Source organism: Hyperolius riggenbachi, chromosome 5, assembly GCF_040937935.1.
Source record: "Hyperolius riggenbachi isolate aHypRig1 chromosome 5, aHypRig1.pri, whole genome shotgun sequence".
Taxonomy (NCBI): domain Eukaryota; kingdom Metazoa; phylum Chordata; class Amphibia; order Anura; family Hyperoliidae; genus Hyperolius; species Hyperolius riggenbachi.
The window spans coordinates 393,342,598-393,363,571 of record NC_090650.1 but is presented as its reverse complement, the minus strand read 5'-3'; the positions used below and the strand labels follow the sequence as shown (position 1 = coordinate 393,363,571).

Here is a 20,974-nt window from a genome sequence, read left to right as displayed (position 1 = left end):
TTACGTCCTAGAAAGAAATCTAACAAACAATTTCGGCTTCCCTTTGTCTCCACTTTTAATACCTGCAGTGGAGAGATTGGGAAAAGCATTAGACGACACTGGCATCTATTGAGTCAGGCTTTTCCCAACATTCCAGAATTTAGATATCCCCCCCTGTTTTCCTATAAAAAGGCCCCGACAATTAGAGACAAAGTATTTTATCATGCACCGGAATCCACTGAATCTAATGGAAGGGTGGGGACATTCCCTTGTCTGGGCTGCCATTTATGTGGCCATATTACAAAAGGATCGGAGTTTACACATCCCTCTAAGGGCACTAAATATAGGATTAGAGGTCTGTATACCTGTGAGTCAAGCTTTGTGGTATACTACTTAAAGTGTCCATGTGGCTTGGGATATATAGGTATGACCACACAGAAAGTTAGAGACAGGATCTGTTCTCACAAGAGTGCGATTAGGAATGGTGACATGAAACAGGCCGTTTCAGCACATTTTACTAGGATGCAGCATAGAATTACTCAGCTAAAGGTTCAGATTATTGATGGGGTACCAATGACATGGAGGGGTAAACATTCCAGGCTTAAGGAATTGCTTAGAAGGGAGGCTAGTTGGATAAAGAAGTTGGGGGTGTTGGGTGATGGTGGTCTCAATAAGGAATACGATCTGGGATTTTGTATTTAATTATATTGCCATGATACTTTGTGTGTTCTGATGTGTTTTATGCTCTTTTTTACAGAGCTGTCACTTTCCCTGTGCTGGAGGAGTTTGAGCTGGGATGTCCCTATCTACTGATTCGCTGAGGTGATGTGGGTGAGTGACGCCTATTTGTTTATGTTGGTTGGCATGGCGGCGTTGCTATGGACGCTCTGCTACGGGTCCCTTAGATTGCCCCGATATGCGGTGGCTGATCTGTTGACATATGACGTAGCTAGCACATGCCCCCGGAGGTGTGGCTGTTCCTAGCGTCATTGAGTCTGGCTCTGAGCGCACTGAGTTTGCGCTGAGCCAATGCTGGGACGTGTGGCGGTGCGTGCGTGATGACGCTGACTGCTAAAGGGTCACTTGACTTAGCCTCAGCGAATGAGAATGCGGAGGTGTGGCATGCACTGGCGTGGAGCGCCGTTACACTCCGCAATAGTGTATTTTTGTGCTGCTTTGCATATTGGGGGCTTAGTCTCCACTCAGGTCCGCCATGAAGCACAGGTAACGTGATTGGCTGTGAGTAATTTAAACCGATTGGTTAGTTGAGTGGGTTGACACTATATATGTGGGATATGTGTGTTACTGCATTTGTGGTTAAAACAGCTTGAAAAAGGGCTGATACCTGAAACAGCGGGCTGTCGCTGTATTACCACTGTTTTTAATGGTTCAATAAAGAGCTTTTTCTACGTTTGGAAGTGCCAGCCTCCAACATCTTTTCTTCTGATAAGCAGCTAGGCAGGAAAATAAAAGGAAGAGGAGAAATATATTATAGAGAAAAAGAACTCCCAGCATTCAACTCTTTGGCACTGTTTGGCACTAGGGCCAGTGCTCCTAAAGTATGTGATAACTACAAACTATAACAGCAGAAAAAGTTTTGCAAGTTTTGAATGCAGGATTCGCATTTTCATCACTTAATACACTCAGACCAGTTGCTGTTGAAATTTGATTTTCATGGTGACAATACCGCTTTAAGGAGGGCCTCTAGTGGGCCCCTTTGGTCCAGGGGCCCCGGTTTGGTCACAACCTCTGCATCCCCAATTGCTACGTCACTGAGCGCAAAAATGCAGCTTCCTAATGGAAACACGTGTGCATGGAGCTGAACGCAAGCTGTAAAAGTTACTGCAGCCGTCATACTCCCACGTCGCATTAACTGGCCACGCGTCTAAAGCTTCTTAAAAGATTCCTGTAGATCAAGTTCATTGACTATCTCGCCTGTTCAGTCAGGCTAATTTTAACTACATTCAAGGCTGACTTTGTACAGCAACCGTCCTAGCAAACCCCAACAAACAAACACAGTTCAAAGGAACGTAAATATAGTGTAATCATGTGCTGTACACCCCAAACTCTTTTAGTATTACCGCAGAGGCTTACTGTGTCACAAATGTTCAGTAAAATTAACGTTGTTTTTTACTACAATTCTCCATAACTACATTTTAAAATAATATTATCTTTATATATCATCAATAGTAATCGTCTCCATTATCTATCATAACAACTACAATTTGCATTGGCTATATATAGTAATACAGTTAGTGCATCATTCTGAACTGACTGATGCACGTTTCGCTGTCTCTCCGCTGCTTCCTCAGAGGCTCAAGAAAAAAAAAAAAAAATCACAGCTTGAGTTTCCCGCCAGTTTTACATTTCATTACTTCACTCAGGGCTGGTGCACACCAGAGCGTTTCTGTAGCGTTTTTAAAAACGCTTGGGGATAGAAAACCGCTTGGGTAATGTATTTCAATGGGCTGGTGCGCACCAGAGCAGTTCGTTTTTCCCAAACGCAAACTCGGGGGCTGCAGCAGTTTTTAGATTTCGGAGGCGTTTCTGCCTCAATGTTAAAGTATAGGAAAAGCTCAAACCGCTCTGAAAAACGCTAGATCAGAGCAGTTTTCCAGGCATTCTTGTTACAGTAGCTGTTCAGTAACAGCTTTACATTAACAATATATGAAATCTGCTACACAAAAACGCTCCAGAAAACGCTAGGCATGTTTAGAAAATCTCTCTAAACATGCCTAGAATCGCTCTGAAATCTGCTTCAAAAACCTCTAGCGTTTCTGGTGTGCACTGGGCCTTAAAGTGGACCTGAAGTCTTGCACAGGACAGAAGGAGAACATAGAAAAATGCATCCTGCATGTATTTAGACAGTTCAGCCTGTCAAATTCCCCCTCATCTGTGACTAAGCACAAGTTGTAATTTGATCCCTCAGCAGTGTCAGCTCAGGAATCTCCTCTGCCACGGCAGAGAGCTAATTGGTAAACACAGGATGTGAACAATATGTCTTCTTCCATAGAAGCAGGAAGTTGAGTCACTGCTGACGTCAGGATGCTCTAGCGTGTAACGCCCTGTTTCCATGGAGATGCGATGCAGCCTGCGGTGCACACAATGCAGTCCAGGCCACGTAAAGGCCTGGACTGAGCTAGATGGATGTCGCCAACGGGGATTAGGATCCCATATCTGTGGCAACAGCGGTAGGCCAGACTGTACAGACGCATAGCTGGTACCTGATTGAGCACTTTAGATTTTCCAGCATGTACGATTGATGCTTTCTACCAATTCCATAAAATTATCAAATCGGATGGTCTGCAAACAATATCACTAGATGTATGGCCACCATAAAGGGGCACTACGGTGAAAAATTGTAAAATTCAAAATATGTGCAAACATATACAGGTAAGAAGTACATTTTTCCCAGAGTAAAATGAGCCATAAATTACTTTTCTCCTATGTTGCTGCCACTTACAGTAGGTTGTAGAAATCTGACAGAAGCGACAGGTTTTGGACTAGTCCATCTCTTCATAGGGGGTTCTCAGGGTGTTCAGGAGATGCTGTTGAAAACAAAGAAACCCTGAGAATCTCCCATGAGGAGATGGACTGGCCCAAAACCTGTTGGTTCTGTCAGATTTTAACTGCCTACTTTTTTTTGCAATAGTGGTCCTTTAACTCTCTGAGAGAGAGGCAGACATCTGCAGTTTTCCCATGCTTTATGCCTCCCGCACAAGGTTCCATGTCACTATAGCGATAGGGTAAGAGACGCTGCCTCTGTGAACTGACTGCAGCGCAGACACAACTGCTGCTCCAGCTATCACTTCAAATCCTGCTGCATTCAAAACACTTGAGATATCCTAGCAGCCAACCTTCCTTCACAAAAACAAAGCCATCAACTTTCCTGTAGCAGGTTAAAGGGAATTTCCATTATTGCTGGCAAATAATCAGACTGTTTATAGGGCAATGACACAAAACCTATTAGAAAACTGCATAGTTACCTCAATACATTCTTTGACTGTGGCCCCTCCACCTTGATCTTCCTGCACCCAGAGTGCTGGTATTGTGGGAGTGACTAAGCACCCTCACATGACCACAATACAGAGTCACACCTCATCCCCTTGTGATGCTGCTTCCACCTGTTTCATTGGTTCGCAAGCTTTGACTGGACATGCCCAAAGGTTAGCATCTGCAGCGTGTCATTCCTATGATATTATCACACACAGGCAATGCTTCGGAGGGAGGGGGCCATAGGGAGCGGAGCAGTGCTTGTCAGCGCTGCTAGATTTGGGCGCAGCCAGCGCCGCCATAGACTATAATGGGAATCAGTCTTTAGCGGCACTCAGTGAGTAACGTTGGCGCCGTCAGAAGATGGAGCCGAAGTTGCTTAAAAAACACAATACTCGCTGGAAGCCGAATGATATAATTCCCCCACTATCCATGGCGGCCTGGAGGGGGAATAGTAATTAACACAGCCTTGTGCAGAAGCAGGATCAGCCATATAACAGCTGTATCCTGCGCCCAAGTCTGCCGGCGCAGATTTCATATCTATGCATAGGGAGGCCCTGAAGCCTTCTGCACAGCTGGAAAGGGACGGTGCAAGCTACAATGAGGTGCTGGGCAAAAATGACATGGTGGATCCTGATCTCCGCCCTGCCAGGGCCCCCTCAGGCTTCTCCCAATGTGAACAGTGGTCCCCCAGGGCTCCGGCTGAGTATGCACAGTGGAGAGCACTCACCAGTGGTGTAGCAATAGGGGTGGCAGTGGTCTCGACCACACCGAAGGCCCTTGGGTCAGAGGGGCCCCGCAGGGCCCTTCTCTCAACTGCATTTTTAACTCTTTCTTGGTCCTGTGCTTGTAATAATCACTTCTATAGAAGCTTTGAATAGTGGTAATCATTAACAAACTGCTCCCCATCCCCTTCTTTACAGTGACCAGATTTTTCTGGGTTCAACCTGGGACGGGGGGGGTGGTATCGAGGGGGGGGATTGCGCTGAAAAATGGGCGTGGCCATGACATTGTATGGGCGGAGCTAACATACTGATGTAACAGCGAGGCATAAGAATGCAGTGTTTCCGCCATGATGTGGTGAAACGAGGATTCGCATCATGGGTGTGCAGGAACTGTGTGATGCTATTTATTAGTATACCGTTACCCCAAAGCAGCAAATATAGCCAACTATGACCATTAAATAATAAATGCAGCAACAGTTACCCCTGACACCAGAAAAAAAAACGCAATGTGGGCAACATTTCGGCAGAAAATAAACGCAATGTGGGCAGCATTTCACATGCAAAAAAAAAGAATTTACTTACCTGACAGAAGTCCCCTCACCCGGCCGGCCTCTTGTGTGCAGCTCCCTGGACGATCTTGCTCCTGCATATCTCGCTGAATGGAATAGCAGGGCTACAGGGAGATGGCGCCCGAAGCCCTGTACTGGAGACACAAATAGTCTCCAGTACAGAGCTTTGGACGTCTTCCCGTAGCCCTGCTCTGCCTGCCGGAAGACTATGCAGGTTGGAGCAGGGCAGCAGGCTATGAACTGGCACAGCGTCTATTAGACGCCGCGGCCAGTTAGATGCAATCGGACGGTGGCCAGAGTCTCGAGGCCGGGACGTCCCACGGCTAAAAGCGGGACGTTTCCCGGGACATAGCACAGCCTGGGACAGGTGAGCCCGAATCAGGGATGCGTCCCGGCTAAAGCTGTACGTCTGGTCACCGTACCTTCTTGCACCTCTGACACTGTGGATGTCCTTGGCAGGTTTTGGCGCACCGTATCAATTGTTATGTATAGAGTGCTTGGGGGGCCCCAGTGTTAAACTTGCACTGGGGCCCAGAGCTCCTCAGCTACGCCACTGGCACTCAGCAGTCTGCAGGGGCCCCGGGGGTACACACTTCACATTTGGGAAGGCATGGGGGACCCCAACAGCCATCTCTGGGGCTCTGGGAAATTGCCCAGGTTGCCCCTATGGAAGCACCAGCCTGCAGCTGGGGATAGTGAATAGCAAGACTGCTCAGATGTAGCCTTGTTATTAACTAGAGATGATCAGCGAGAAGCAAGTCAATCAGGGTTGTTTGTGGATTTCATGCAAATTGCATGCTGCTTAGAGTTTAGCCAATCAAATTCAACAAAGTGCTTTTGACTGGACCAGTCTCATGATGCATACAATTTGCAGTTAATCTGCATACAATCACACTATTTGCATCTTACTGACCACCTCAATTGATCACTCAGGGCCAGCGCACACCAAAAAACGCTAACGCTCAGCGCTTTTTGAAGTGATTTTTCTAGGTGATTCTAGGCATGTGCCTAGCGATTTTCTAATCATGCGTAGCGTTTTGGTGAAGCAGTTTTTATTTTTTGTTACAGTAGAGCTGTAACTGAACAGCTTCTGTAACAACACCGCCTGGAAAAACGCTCTGATCTGGCGCTTTTCCACTTTCCTATACTTAACATTGAGGCTGAATCGCCTCAGAATTCAGCAGAAATGCTGCAGGACCCGTGTTTGCGTTTGGGAGAAAATCCCATCGCTCTGGTGTGATCCATCCCATTTAAATACATTAGCCAATCCCTTTTCAAAGCGATGGCGTTATCAAAAGTTAGTTAATATTAATGCGTGTCTCATCTGTCCATCTATTGCGGTAATCCTCCAAATTCTTCACCCAGCTTCTGACACTAAGAAAACCCGGCTCACGACTTTTGTACAGTGTCAAGAAATCCTAAAAATAACAGGTGAGGCGGTACCACAGCACAGGCACCGTCTCTACGCATTTCAGTGTTTCTTCTTTTTTTTTTAATTTGCGGGTTACTGCAAGTCATAAAATTGGTTCACAAAACATCTAAAAATAGAAAGTGATAATTATCTGATGAATACGATAATATCAAAATATCACAGACAAATACTGGCGAGTGTAGTTTGGGCATTTGCCAGCTAACCATTGGTGCAATCTTAAGGGCTCGTTTCCACTATCGCGAATCTGCATGCGTCCAACGCATGCAGATCCGCACATGTAATACAAGTGGATGGGCCTGTTTCCACTGTAGCGTTGTTGAGGTGCGTTTTTTTCAGCGTGAAAAAAACGCACAAAAGAGCCAACGATTTCGCCTGCGTCGGGAATCCGTGCGAATCGCCGCTAATGTATTTAATAGTAAAAACGCATGCGTTTGTTACATGCGTTTTTACCCGCGATTTCGCGTGCGATTTCGCACCTTTTTCAATTTTATTTAGCCCTGGCAGTGTCATGGTTAATTTCGCATGGCACCCTGCCATGCGAAATCGCAGGCGAAATCGCGGGTAAAAACGCATGTGGAAACGCATCCGCATGCGTTTTTACAAGCGTCGGAATGCGGCCGAAATCGCGTCGCAACAGTGGAAACAAGCCCTAAAGGACACCAGAACTGAGAGGGATATGGAGGCTGACATATTTATAGACCCTGAACAAGCATGTAAATCAGATATCTGACTGAAGTCTGACTGGATTAGCTGCATGTTTGTTTAAGATGTGTGATCAAGATACTACTGCAGCCAAAGAGATCAGCAGAGCTGCCAAGCAACTGGTATTGTTTAACAGGAAATAAACATGGCAGCCTCCATATCCCTCTTAATTTAGGAGTCCTTTAAGCTACAAGTGTCGCTTGTCAACTATCTGAAGCCTAGTACTTTCGTTGATGCTTTCCACGTCATTTCATTTGCTTAAATTAACCTATTATTCCGTGCATCATTAGCACCTAACGCTGATATTCTCCTCCCAGTGTTAACCACTTACTAATGCCCTAGTCAGTGGTAATACCCTCCCCTTACTCTAACCTCTTCCTGACACCTAACCCTAACATCCAGCACATCATCAACACCTAATGCTAACATTCTCCCTAGCACTCCTATCAAAGCGAATTCCCCCACAACCATTAATGGACTCTCAGATGATTTGTTCCACAACTCAAAAACATTCATAGAGAGCATTTCATACATACAGTACTGTACTGTATAAAGTAAAATTGCAAAAAGGACTTTCACCTCAATAAACAGAATCATTTCTATCTGTTGACTCACTCCAACCTTTTTTATCCAATGATAATTGCTTTTTCCTACTTTTGAGGATTTCACGGAAATGTGACATGATTGTACAGTCCCTTCAATCAGATTAAGTACAATGAAAGGGGTTCTGTGGAGGGAGTAAAAAAAAAAGACAAAATCCGACACTTACCTGGAGCTTCTATCGGCCCCCTGCAGCTGTAATGTCTTGCGCCGTCCTCTTCCGATCCTCCATTCCCCGCCGCCAGTTCCGGTCTAATCTTGCGCCTATCTAGACTGCGTGCTCGCTCCTGCGTACGTCACCAGGAGCTTACTGCGCAGGCGTAGTACAAGAAAACTTCTTTCTGCGCCTGTGCAGTAAGCTCCCGATGACATGCCCGGGAGCGAGCACTATTCGTCTATTTGCATGAATATTGGACCGGGACTGGCAGCGGGGAAACGATGATCGTTGGATGACGGCGTGGGACATTACAGCTGCAGGGGGCCGATAGAAGCCCCAGGTAAGTGTCGGATTTTTACTTTTGAGCCCATCCACAGAACCCCTTTAAGGGCCCTTTCACACCGAGGCGGTGCAGTATTTTTACAGCACCTCACAGCTGTGTAATGAAAGTCCATGGAGACTTTCATACTATGACATTATGGTGCAACGCGACGAAAGTGACATTTTTGTCCCCGACGCAGGTCAAGAAGTATTTTAACGCTGCGGCATTTCGGCAATCTGCTTCAGCCCGGAAGTCATGTTAGTGTATGGCGAAGCGTGGATGTTTAAAAACAATAGAGATGTGACGTAGGGGCGCGCTTGCACGGAAGTGTATCTAAACAATACACTTCTACATACCCCAAACAGGAAGTGACAGCAAGCGCGCATCACAAGCGTGTCACTTCCTGCTTGGCCGGTGGCCTGAAGGCCTGTTTTTGACGGTCCGATGCAGTGCATCGGGCGTGATGTAACGCATCGCTGACGCCGGTTTCTGGTGTGACACCAACCCAAAGGAAATCTACAGTAAAAAAAAAAAATTAAAAAAATAAAAAGCAGTTGAACTTACCTGGGGCTTCTTGCAGCCCCCTGCAGCCATCCTGCGATCAGGGTGCACGCCGCTCAAGGCAGCGCATGTGCAGTAGCCTGCGACTGGCTACAACCGGCCAGCTTGAGGGAGTTTACGCTGCTTGCTGGAGGGTTGTAGAAGGACGGTGTGTGCACAGGATGACTGCAAGAAGTCCCAGGTAAGTTAAACTGCTTTTTTCTTTGACTTTAGAAACCCTTTAAGTACAATCCTGCAGCGTCAAAGGTAGAAGAACCATGGGCTCAGCAGTGATGACATGACGCGTGTATACGTACTGTGCTTGTATATCAAGACCGTGGGCGGCGCTACACTGAGGCACGCTGGGGCACTGCCCCCCCTGGAAATCACTGTGCCCCCCCTGAGTGCCCCCCACCCCTTGCTCAGTAACATACAGTTCTGTGATCTGTCCACACTGGAGCAGCTTGCTAGCAAGCAAGGATTAAAGCATGTCAGCCAACTAGCCTAGAACATTTGTAGGTAACTATTCTTCTGTAATAGCACCATCATTTGCACAATCTGCTCTGCCCGAAAGCCTCCGAATTCTGCTTGGGAATGATATTTACATTTGGTTCGAGCATAAAATATTTAAAGCTCGCTATAAAAACATTGAATTTGATCACCCAAATGGGCCCCACCAGCCAGTGGTCATGCCCCCTTTGTGCCCCCTGCAAAAAAATTTTAAGCTGAAGCCGCCACTGATTAAGACTTATCAAGTCAATTTTTCAGCAAATGTTTTGCTTATCTTACAAAGTGCTCTTAAACCAAGTTACTTGCAATCTAAGGGTTTACTGTACACAGTTTCTGCTATACAGAGTAGTGCTTCATCCAATTTTTGAGTGTGTCTTCCCTGCCAGTTTTAAAGCTTCTAAAGGTGGCCGTACATCAGGCGACTTGGCGTCCGTTTGACCATCCAATTCGATTATTATAATCTTATTGGATGAAAATCGGTGCTGTCAAGTGCATGACAAAGAGACCAATTTCGGGACGGAAATTGGTCGCACGGTCGATCGCGCATGCTGCAAGATGTTTAGACGAAATGACGAAACCCCCGCCGCAATATAAGTGTGCTCGGTGTGCATTATACATTACCTGTCCTGTAGCAGCCTCCATGCGGTGTCCGTCCGTCTCGTATGGTTCCACAAACACGCATACAGAGTAGCGGCGCATAGCGTCTGACATCAGACAGTATGCGCTGCTAGCTTGTACGCGTGTATGTGGCTTCCCGGCGAGATGGAGGGACACCGCCCGGATGGCTGCCGGTGTTGCCAACTCATCATTTTAATTACTGACATCTAAGTTATACAGGTTCTGGGGCTACTTACACATAATCGGTGCCTTACCTGCATCTACCTAGCCTCGGAACCTGTATAAGTCATATGTGTCAGTAATTAAAGGAATGAGTTGGCAACACTGATGGCTGCTACAGGACAGGTAATGTAGAATGCACACACTGGGGGGCGCACATATACATTGGGGGCAGCGGTGGTGCGGACGTGGCGGGCTCAGGCGATTCCCTGAAGATTTCATGCTAAATTATCTAATCGAAAAAAAAATGAAAAATTGCACCATGTACGGCCACCCTAAGGGTGGCCATACATGGTACAATTTTTCATTTTTGTTTGATTAGATAATTTAGTTCGATTATTCCGTTAGATCGAATATAAAGATTTTTCCATCATGTCCGATCTGATTTTTCTCGAAAAAACTGGATAATCGTTCGAATTTCTTGATCGAAAAAATTTTTTTTTTTCAACTTTCATTCAATTCGATCATTTAGATCTAATAAACGGGATAATCGAACGTTTTTATTGTACCATGTATGGCCACCATAAATTATCTAATCCAAAAAAATGAAAACATTGTACCAAGTATGGGCACCATTAGGGAGCAAGTGGATTGGGGCACTAGCGCTCAGTTTGGTGTCTCGTTTTTCGATGCAGGAAAGTGCAATGACATTTACTCTGGATCTCCTATGTGATTATTGCAAAACTCCCTTTAGTTGTACTGACAGGGACAGCAGCGCAGTCACACTGAGACTATGTTCACACTACAAATCGCTAAACGCAAAAGCAACCGCTGAAGTGTTTTCTGGCATTTTCCTCAATAGTATTTTGAGCGTTTTCTCACTGTATGGGATAGCGTTTTTCAGCGTTTTCCAGCGTTTTACAGGAGATAGCCGGTAGCCAGGAAACAGAGGTGTTTTATGGGTAAGCTGCTCTGTCTTGTGGCTAATCTGCTATATTTACTGAGTAAAAGCGCTGGAAAAACGCCGATTATTATACAGCCCAGCGCTTTTGGGCGATTTTGAAGTGCTCCTATCTTTAACATTGAAGCGCTAATCGCTCAAAGTCGCTCAGAAATGGTGCAGGTTACGAGTTTGCGTTTCAGCTAATCGATGAAAAACACAATACTTAACATTGACCAAGCGCTTTTCAAAAGGCTAGTGATTTTCAGCGATGTAGAAATCAACTGAAAAGCGCTCTAGTGTGAATGGGGCCTAAACATGCATCACACTAAGGAAAACGGAGAACTGCAATTGGGTTGTAATTGGGAAAACCGCAACTGCAATTACAATTTTGTGAGGTGGAAAACTAATCTTTTGGCCTACAGATCACTGAACGCAATCGCTCAAGAGTCTTTGATAAAGTTTTGCGATTTTACAGTTAGCGTTCTGCGAACGCTGGTAATGTTGCATATTATGCAGGCTGGCTGCCGAAACAAACATAATGAAAGTCAATGGTGACGCATATGCGTTGCATTTTTACATGCTTTTTTTATGCGTTTTCAATTAAAAAATAAAGATCTCTGATGTGTTTCCACTTTCTGTTGTCTTCCTAGTGATTTGCATATATGTACATTTAAAAATGCATACAAAAACACATATGCGTTTTGTATTAGCGAACCGCAAATGCAATTGAACGCATGCAAAATGCATGAAAAACGCATCTGCGTGAAAAAAACGCAAGCGCAAAACGCAGCAAAAAGGCATTACAAAAACGCAAATGCACCTTCCAAAAATGCTACTTTTTGACGCTGTCATATGTGAACCCAGCCTCAAAGTGAGTTCACTCTGTAAATTACTATATTAAAGGACATCTGAGGTGAAAGTAAACTTATGAGAAAAAAAAATTGTATCTATCTTCCTTCTCCTAAAAAATGACCTTTTTTTTAGATATCCACCAGTTTTATTTTATATTTAAAACTAGTTTTAAAGTTTTTATTGTTTCACTGTCTCTGCTCAATGACACCTTCACTGAAGTATGCCAGAGCTTAAATCTATGAATTATTGACCCTTTTTATCTCTTTCTTGCTCCAGGAAGCCATTTACTGACAGGAAAGGGTTTTATGGCTGTAATTACTTATCAGTGAGGGTTATGCTATAGACTGACCCAGTCCGACCCGGTCCTGACCCGGATAGAAACTGTCACTTGCATACTTGTTGTTTAACTCTTTCAGGCAGAGAAGGAAAAAAAAAGGAAGACAACATAGTTATTTGCTTGTCACTGTACTATCTCATCATGTCACAAGTCACCTTGGTTGTCCTTTAAGTACATTGTAAAGTACAATGGCTCGGACCAGAAGGTGATTATCTTTGGTGCAGTTGGTTTTGGTTAGCTTAAATAATTGTATTGCAATAATTTTTGTGAAGTATTTTTTTTGTTTTGATTTTTTACAAGTGGTGATAATTTGTATATAGAGGCATTAAAGGGACACTTAAGTCAAACAAAAAAAGTGAGTTTTACTCACCTAGGGCTTCCAATAGCCCCCTGCAGCTGTCCGGTGCCCTCGCCGTCTCCCTCCGATCCTCCTGGCCCCGCCGGCAGCCACTTCCTGTTTCGGTGACAGGAGCTGACAGGCTGGGGACGCGAGTGATTCTTCGCGTTCTCAGACACATTAGCCCCCTCTATGCTGCTATATGGTATATGATATATGCTATAGAAGCATAGATGGCGCTATTGTGGCCAGGAACGCGAAGAATCACTCACGTCCCCAGCCTGTCAGCTCCTGTCACCGAAACAGGAAGTGGCTGCCGGCGGGGCCAGGAGGATCGGAGGGAGACGGCGACGGCACCGGACAGCTGCAAGTGGCTATTGGAAGCCTCAGGTGAGTAAAACTCATTTCTTTTGTTTGACTTAAGTGTCCCTTTAAGGCTTCCTGCACACTGCATGCGTTCCGATTCTGATTTTCAATTGTTTTTTACATGTGATTCCGATTTTTAATAGTTACAGCATGCTGCGTTTCTTTCTGCGTTTTTCTGGTGATAGCATTCAAGGAAAATTGGAATCGCAAATCGGATTTGCAGTGTGCAGGGAGCCTTAGGCCAGTTTTACACTTGTCCTGTGCGGCGGGGGCGGGGCATTGCACAAAACGTCAATCATATGAACCTGCGGCAGATTGCGCCGACAGGGTCATTGCCTTGCAATACCGTTGCCTTGCCCTGCGGTAAAACAGGGTAAGGCAATACGGAGTTCCAATGCAAGTGTAAAAGGGGCCTGAGGGTTTCAAGAGAGAGTAAGGGAAATTGAGAAAGTCCTCTACATCAAACTGCTCTCATGACTTCAAGCAAGTTTTAGTTTCAGTTTTTTTACTATATTATAAACTTCTAAAACAGCTACAGACTGCTGTATCAATTCTGTAACTGAAATGGAATACTCCTATAGATACTGATAAATACAAATCTGCGGTCCCTCATACAGAACTGCCTCTCTTGTTTTCATTTCCCGTCCCAGGTAAATCTGTACCAAATTCCCATTTCCAGTACAACTGCTGTTCTCAAGCTACAAGACGCAATAACATTTCCACTGAAGTCCAGGAACCAACACATGTTTAAAGTCTACCTGAGACAGTGGAAATAAAACAATTATACATACCTGGGTCTTTCTCCAGCCCCCTTCAGGATGCTCACTCTTCCCGTTCCGCCTGGATCCTCCCCTATTTGGCACAGTAATTATTTTAGTCGGGTCCGCGCTCCTCTCATCGCGCACCCAACACTGGGGAGCGCACGCGCCACGCATGCGCAGTACACCCTGACTAGAAGAACTACTGGTCCAAATACCGGAGGATCCAGGCAACATAGGGCGACGGCGGGGAAGTGATTGCCTGAAGGGGGCTGGAGGAAGCCCCAGGTATGTATAATTTTTTTCTATCCCCTCCCCCCATCTTAGGTTTCCTTTCCCTGTAAAAAACAGGAACACAAAAGAGAAGTTGTATTGCATGTCATGTGACACAGTGAAGCATACAGTCAATTAAAAAAATACTTCACTGCCACTGTTAATGTGTGCATTATGTGGTAATGCATTCCAGTCCATGCACTGCACTGGGATACTGTAGTCAGTTGGATCACATTGTCCCAGATGCACTTTGTGTATTAAAATGCATCTGTTACATCGCAACGCCAGGCCCTCCTGTGAACATAACCTAATATCTGTCCTTTCTGGCATATTAACAGTTTTACTTACTGCTTTACACTTTTAGGTGAAATCTCCATTGCAAGGTGCATCAGACTTGCCACAATACAACAGCACTACAATTGCTAATAAGGAGAAAGATCTTGTGGGGGTACAGTGAGGACTGCTAATCAGGAAATGGGGGGTAAGAACTAAATGGTATTGGGGCAGAGAAAGTAGGGTTATAATAGGAGGTGCTTGGAGTGGGGTAGGCCACCAACAGAGTACTGGGCCATAACAGAATCAGGTGGATGAGCTGAGAATGGAGTGGGCCACCAACAGAGTACTGGGACATAATAGAATCAGGTGGATGAGCTGAGAATGGAGTGGGCCACCAACAGAGTACTGGGACATAATAGAATCAGGTGGATGAGCTGAGAATGGAGTGGGCCTTCAGCAGAGTATTGGGACATAATGCAATCAGGTAGAGGAGCTGGGAATAGAGAGGGCCATCAGCAGAGTAATGGGACACAATGGAATTAGGTGATGGAGCTGCCGGGGATAGAGTGGACTATCAGCAGTGTAATGGAACAAAGTGGAATCAGGTGAAGGACCTGGGGATGTATTGGGCAATCAACAGGGTTGTGGGACATAATGGAATCAAGTGAAGGGGTTGAGAATGGGGTGGGCCACCAACAGAGGAGTGGGGCATAATGGAATCAGATGGAGGAGCTGGGAATGGATTGGGCCATCAGCAGATTAGTGGGACATACTGGAATCAGGTGTGTAGCTGGGAATGGAATGGCACATAATGGAATCAGGATAAGGGTCTGGGAATGGATTGGACTGTCAACAGAGTAAGGTGACATAGGGGAGTGAGGTCAAGGAGCCTAGAATTGAATGAATGGAAAATCAGTCGGGGTACCTAGGATATTAGCTCTTAGCATAGTAATGTGACATGAGGGATAAAGGGGGAGAAGCTGGGAATGGAGTGGACCATCAGCAGAGTAGGGGGACATAACATAATCAGGCAGGGGAACTAGGAATGGAGTGGACCATCAGCAGAGTAGGGGGACATAACAGAATCAGGTGGAGGAGCTGGGAATGGAGTGGACCATCAGCAGAGTAGGGGGACATAACATAATCAGGCAGGGGAACTAGGAATGGAGTGGACCATCAGCAGAGTAGGGGGACATAACAGAATCAGGTGGAGGAGCTGGGAATGGAGTGGACCATCAGCAGAGTAGGGGGACATAACAGAATCAGGTAGGGGAACTAGGAATGGAGTGGGCCATCAGCAGAGTAGGGGGACATAACAGAATCAGGTAGGGGAACTAGCAACGGAGTGGACCATCAGCAGAGTAGGGGGACATAACAGAATCAGGCAGGGGAACTAGGAATGGACCAACAGCAGAGTAGGGGGACATAACAGAATCAGGTAGGGGAACTAGGAATGGAGTGGACCAACAGCAGAGTAGGGGGACATAACAGAATCAGGTGGAGGAGCTGGGAATGGAGTGGACCATCAGCAGAGTATGAGGACATAACAGAATCAAGTGGGGGAACTAGGAATGGAGTGGACGATCATCAGAGTAGGGGGACATAACAGAATCAGGCGGGGGAACTAGGAATAGAGTGGACCAACAGCAGAGTAGGGGACATAACAGATTCAGGCAGGGGAACTAGGAATGGAGTGGACCAACAGCAGAGTAGGAGGAACTAACAGAATCAGGCAGGGGAACTAGGAATGGAGTGGACCAACAGCAGAGTAGGGGGACATAACAGAATCAGGCAGGGGAACTAGGAATGGAGTGGCCCATCAGCAGAGTAAGGGGACATAACAGAATTAGTAGGGGAACTAGGAATGGAGTGGGCCATCCAGAGCAGGGACAAGGTCCTCCAGCACCCAAGGCTGAGACACCAAAGTGCGCCCCTCCATCCCTCCCACCCCAGCTATGCTATTAGACTAAGAGGCGCCACAGGGCCCACAACCTCCCTAATACCTTAATATCTAGTTATCTGGCTTGCAGTCACTGCTATGTATCCCCTTTTCTTATTTCTTTCTGCTTAATATACAATTAGGAATGACAGCTGAATGAATTGTGCGCCCCCTCCTACACTGCGCCCTGAGGCTGGAGCCTCGCCAGCCTATGTCTCGGCCCGGCCCTGGGGCCATCAGCAGAGTAGGGGGACATAACAGAATCAGGTAGGGGAACTAGGAATGGAGTGGGCCATCAGCAGAGTAGGGGGACATGAAGAAGTCAGGCAAGGGAACCAACTAGGAATGGAGTGGACCATCAGTAGAGTGTTTGAGGGGACATTATAGAATCAGGTGGAGGTACTGGGATTACAGTGGGCTCTTAGCATAGCAGAGGCATATAATTAAAAAGATCAGAATTGTGGTATAACATTAACAAAGCAACTTACATTTAATGTCAACTGAAGATAAGTTATATTTCCTATACACTGATATGTATTGATACTTTCAGTTTTTACATTTGTCAAAGATGATGCCCAGGGGCTTCCTCTGGGAAAACATGGAGCTCTATACTGTCTAGGTCGGAAGAGAGAAACTGACACCAGCAGCACTCTCAGAGCTCAGCTCTCAGCTGGTTGCAGCAGTAGTATAGCAGCAGTAGTAGTAGTGCTGGTGGACAGCTCCATGGTGCTGAAGCAGCCGTGCGGCTCTCAGCCATGCAATCCATACTGCATCCCTCTCCAGCCTTCCCTGCTCACCCTAACAGGGCGCCGCTCCCTCCTACTACCTCCTGATCCGAGAGTTCAAGCGATATGGGGGAGGAGGGAAGAAGAGTTCAGACGTATTTATGGGAAAAAATGGCAGCTGCTATATCCCACCCAAAAGCCTTTACAGACTAGGCCCCAGCAGCAGCAGGACAGAATGTGGCTGATAGTAATGAAGATTTCGGGTTAGGGGAATTGAACCTGGGCTGCCCAGATTGCCTATCCTGCCTAATCCAACCCACCTTCCAATAATACCTGCTGTGCAGCCCTGCTAAGGCCCTTTATTGATCATCTCCTCTATAGGGGGGAGGCTAGGCAAGCATCCATTGCACCTGTATGCAGCCATGATGTGCAGCCAAGAAACATTCAACCGATACATGAAATAAAAAACAAATAATAAAATAAAGCATAATAGACTACAAACACATGTAACCACTAACAAGGCTCTCCTGTGAAATCAGCCTTCTCTGGGGCTCACCTCCATAAACCAAAATACACTGCTTACACGTTAACCCCTCATCTGCCACTGTGGCCATGATGGGAGGGTTGGGGGTTCTTTACAACATCAACATATATACATAAAGCACCACACAGGTTCCAGAGAAGACCAGCTGGTGACGATCAGGCCTTTGTATTGATCAGTGGATGAAGGGAAGAGGAGGAGGAGGAGGGGGACATCTATTGAGGGCTATGGGGACAGGTCTGATCATAATAACCCATTATGTGTATTTTTTTGCAAGCAACAAGACAGATCTGAATTGGGGAAGATACATTGTATCCCTATGATTACCCCCCCCCCCCCCCCCCCCCCCCTCCCCATGCTGTGTGGATGTGAGGGTGGGAATGTTCATCAGATATCACAAGGCTGGAGTGCAGGAGGAGCCTGCCTGCCATGCATTGCAGCCTGGCCAGGAGACATGCCTACCTGAGCACGGACTGCTCCTTCTCCTCTTCCTTCTTCTGCCGGTCCATGACGGCCAGGATGGTCTTCCTCTCGTCCTCGGTGAGGTGGCTGAGGTCTGGCATCTCGGGCAAGAGTGGCTGCTGTGCGGGCTGCAGAGGGCCGCCCCTGGGCCCCAGAGGAGCAGACATGTTGCTTGGTTGGGGCTGCACACAAATACTGACTCTCAGGCTGCTCGGTGCTGAGACATAGGACATAAATCACGCGGAGCTGCAGCAGCAAAGGGCCTTGAAATCAGACCTGCGGCGGACCTTTAAATCAGATCTGCAGCGGACCTTTAAATCACGGACGGGGATTGACAGGCTGGACATCGAGAAGACCAGGAGGAGGAAGAAGATGGTGCTGGGGGCGAAATACAGACCTACATGAAGAAGAAACTGTTCCAAACCATCATCATCAGGCTTCCAATACAAAATAAAGAGCATCCATAGAAAGTAATACATCCAAATTGGGCTTGCTGTTCCTGGAGGGACATTCCAGCTTTGTGCTATTGAAGGCGGCCCCCCTCCACCTTGGCTGTCGTCCCCCCTCCCCCCTGCACCCCACGCAGGGTGCAAGGTGTCCCTGCTTGTGAGCTGATGGGGCTGGAGAGAACTGCTGGGCGACTGGCAGCAGCAGCTGGAGAGCGATGGAGGTGGAGGCAGGACTCTGCTCTGCCGCTACTGGACGGAGCTGAGCATGCGTCTGTCACAGCTAGGTGGAAGGGGAGGAGGTGAACGAATATATATCCTCTTCCGGAGACTCTAAAAGAGAGGGCTGAGTGAGTGACTCACTGATGACCAGATGGCTCCTTCTACAGATAGGCGCATGTAAACACAGTGGTCCTTCCATCCACCAGGCAGCACAGATATCACTCCATGGAGTAGGCACAAGAGGGATGCTGGAGGGCATGCTGGGACAGGTGAAATGAGGTTTTGGTTTTTGGATGTGTGCAGGACCAGAAAAGGGTTAAGATGAAAATGGAGCCGTAGGAAAGAAAGCACTTTTGCCCAGCGTTGATGGTCACCTGGCTTTTTTAATTAGATTGGGTGGCGGCTAGCATCCCCTGGGCCCCTAGACTCTCTCTGCAGGCCCTAGGCAGCTGCCTAGAATTGCCTCCTGGATGGTCCGGATCTGTGCAGGATCTGGAAAAACGCTTGGTCTGAGGATTATAATCTTAAAGAAAACCTGAACTGAAAATAAAAAGTCAAAATAACCATACACAGATCACTACCTCCCGTGTAGTCTACTCCTCAATTTCTTTCTCCTCTCCTGCATCCCATTTGTCCACTGTGATCAATGGAATTCTCCGTCATCCATTTTAAAAATGGCCATTGCCCCATAACAGCTTCCTGGTCAGCACACTGTTATATCACCCACTTGAGCCATAGGGAAACATGAACATTACCTTGCACATTCAGTTGTAACTGACAGTAACTGATATATAACTGACAGGAACTGGTATATTTCACTTCTGACAAAATATGAAACATGAACATTACCTTGCACATTCAGTTGTAACTGACAGTAACTGATATATAACTGACAGGAACTGGTATATTTCACTTCTGACAAAATATTGTCAGAACTGGAAGGGATCACTGTAAGAAGAAAATGGTGAGCTTCTGAGTGGAACTGACGGTGAGGTTAGTATGTAATATTCATTTGCAGCTACGTCATTTGTTTATTTTAAATAATTTTACTCGCTTCATGTTCCCTTTAAAGTGTAACTGTCGGGCATAAAAAAAAAATCAATTCTTTATTTTTATCTGGTAAACAAGTTATAAGGTCGCTAACCAGGCAATCCAAAGTTAAAATCTGTATTACTTTTCTTGTGTATAAATGATCATTCCCCAGTTTACCTGACTCTTATTTGGTACATTGCCGCACAAAGGAAGTTGCAGGGCATGCTGGGTTGTCCTTTTTGCTTCTGCACATTAGTTAAGTCTGAGGGGAAATAAAGAAGCAAAAAAAAGACAACCCAGCATGCCCTTCAACTTCTTTTTTGCGGCAATGTAACAAATAAGAGTCAGGTAAACTGGAGAATGATCATTTATAAACAAGAAAAGTAATAGTGATTTTAACTTTTGGATTGCCTGGTTAGCATCCTTATTACTTGTTTACCAGATAAAAATAAAGAATTGATTTTATGCCCAACAGTTACACTTTAACCACTTTACCCCCGGCGGTACGAATTTCTCCGTCCCTTTTTTCCCTCCTAAAAAACCAGGGACGGAGAAATCCGTACCTTCCGCGCTACCGCCGCTCGTGCGCGCGCACCCGCCGCTCGTGCACGCTGCCGCCCGCTTGCCCGGAGATCAATGAACGGGAAAATCCATTCCCGTTTGTTGATCTAAGCCCCCGCAATGATCTGCTGCTTCTTTCAGAAACAGTGCGATCATTGTGATTCTCCCAGCCTCCTACTGCTTCCTGTAAGCGTCCTTCCGGTCGCTTACAGGTCGCATGTAAACATACTCACTGTGGCCATCTTGTGTCCAAATAGTAAACTACACCCTAATGCATTTTACACATACAAATAAATTGTTTTACATAATAAATTAACTCATTACCTCCCACACTCCCCAATTATTTTTTTTTGTAATTTTTAAAAAAAAATATATATACAATAAAAAAAAACATAAATAGTTACCTTAGGGACTGAACTTTTTAAATATTTATGTCAAGAGGGTATAACACTGTTACTTTATAAACTACGGGCTTGTAATTAGGGATGGACGCAAAACTGAAAAAATGCACCTTTATTTCCAAATAAAATATTGGGGCCAAACATTGTGATAGGAACATAATTTAAACGGTTTTATGATCGGGAATAATGGGCAAATA

At 46.0% G+C, this 20,974-nt stretch overlaps 1 protein-coding gene across 43 annotated transcripts in view; it reads right to left on the bottom strand.

The window, feature by feature from the left end:
- The window catches only part of RIMS2 (regulating synaptic membrane exocytosis 2), an 816,797-nt gene extending 798,146 nt beyond the window's left edge, over window positions 1-18,651 (bottom strand). For all 43 annotated transcript variants that reach the window (XM_068237786.1, XM_068237812.1, XM_068237820.1 and 40 more), the window contains exon 1: window positions 18,116-18,651. In XM_068237786.1, the coding sequence (XP_068093887.1) occupies window positions 18,116-18,348 (233 nt within the window). In that variant the 5' untranslated portion in view covers window positions 18,349-18,651. The remainder of the gene's footprint in view (window positions 1-18,115) is intronic.
- Between the last annotated feature and the right edge of the window lie 2,323 nt (window positions 18,652-20,974).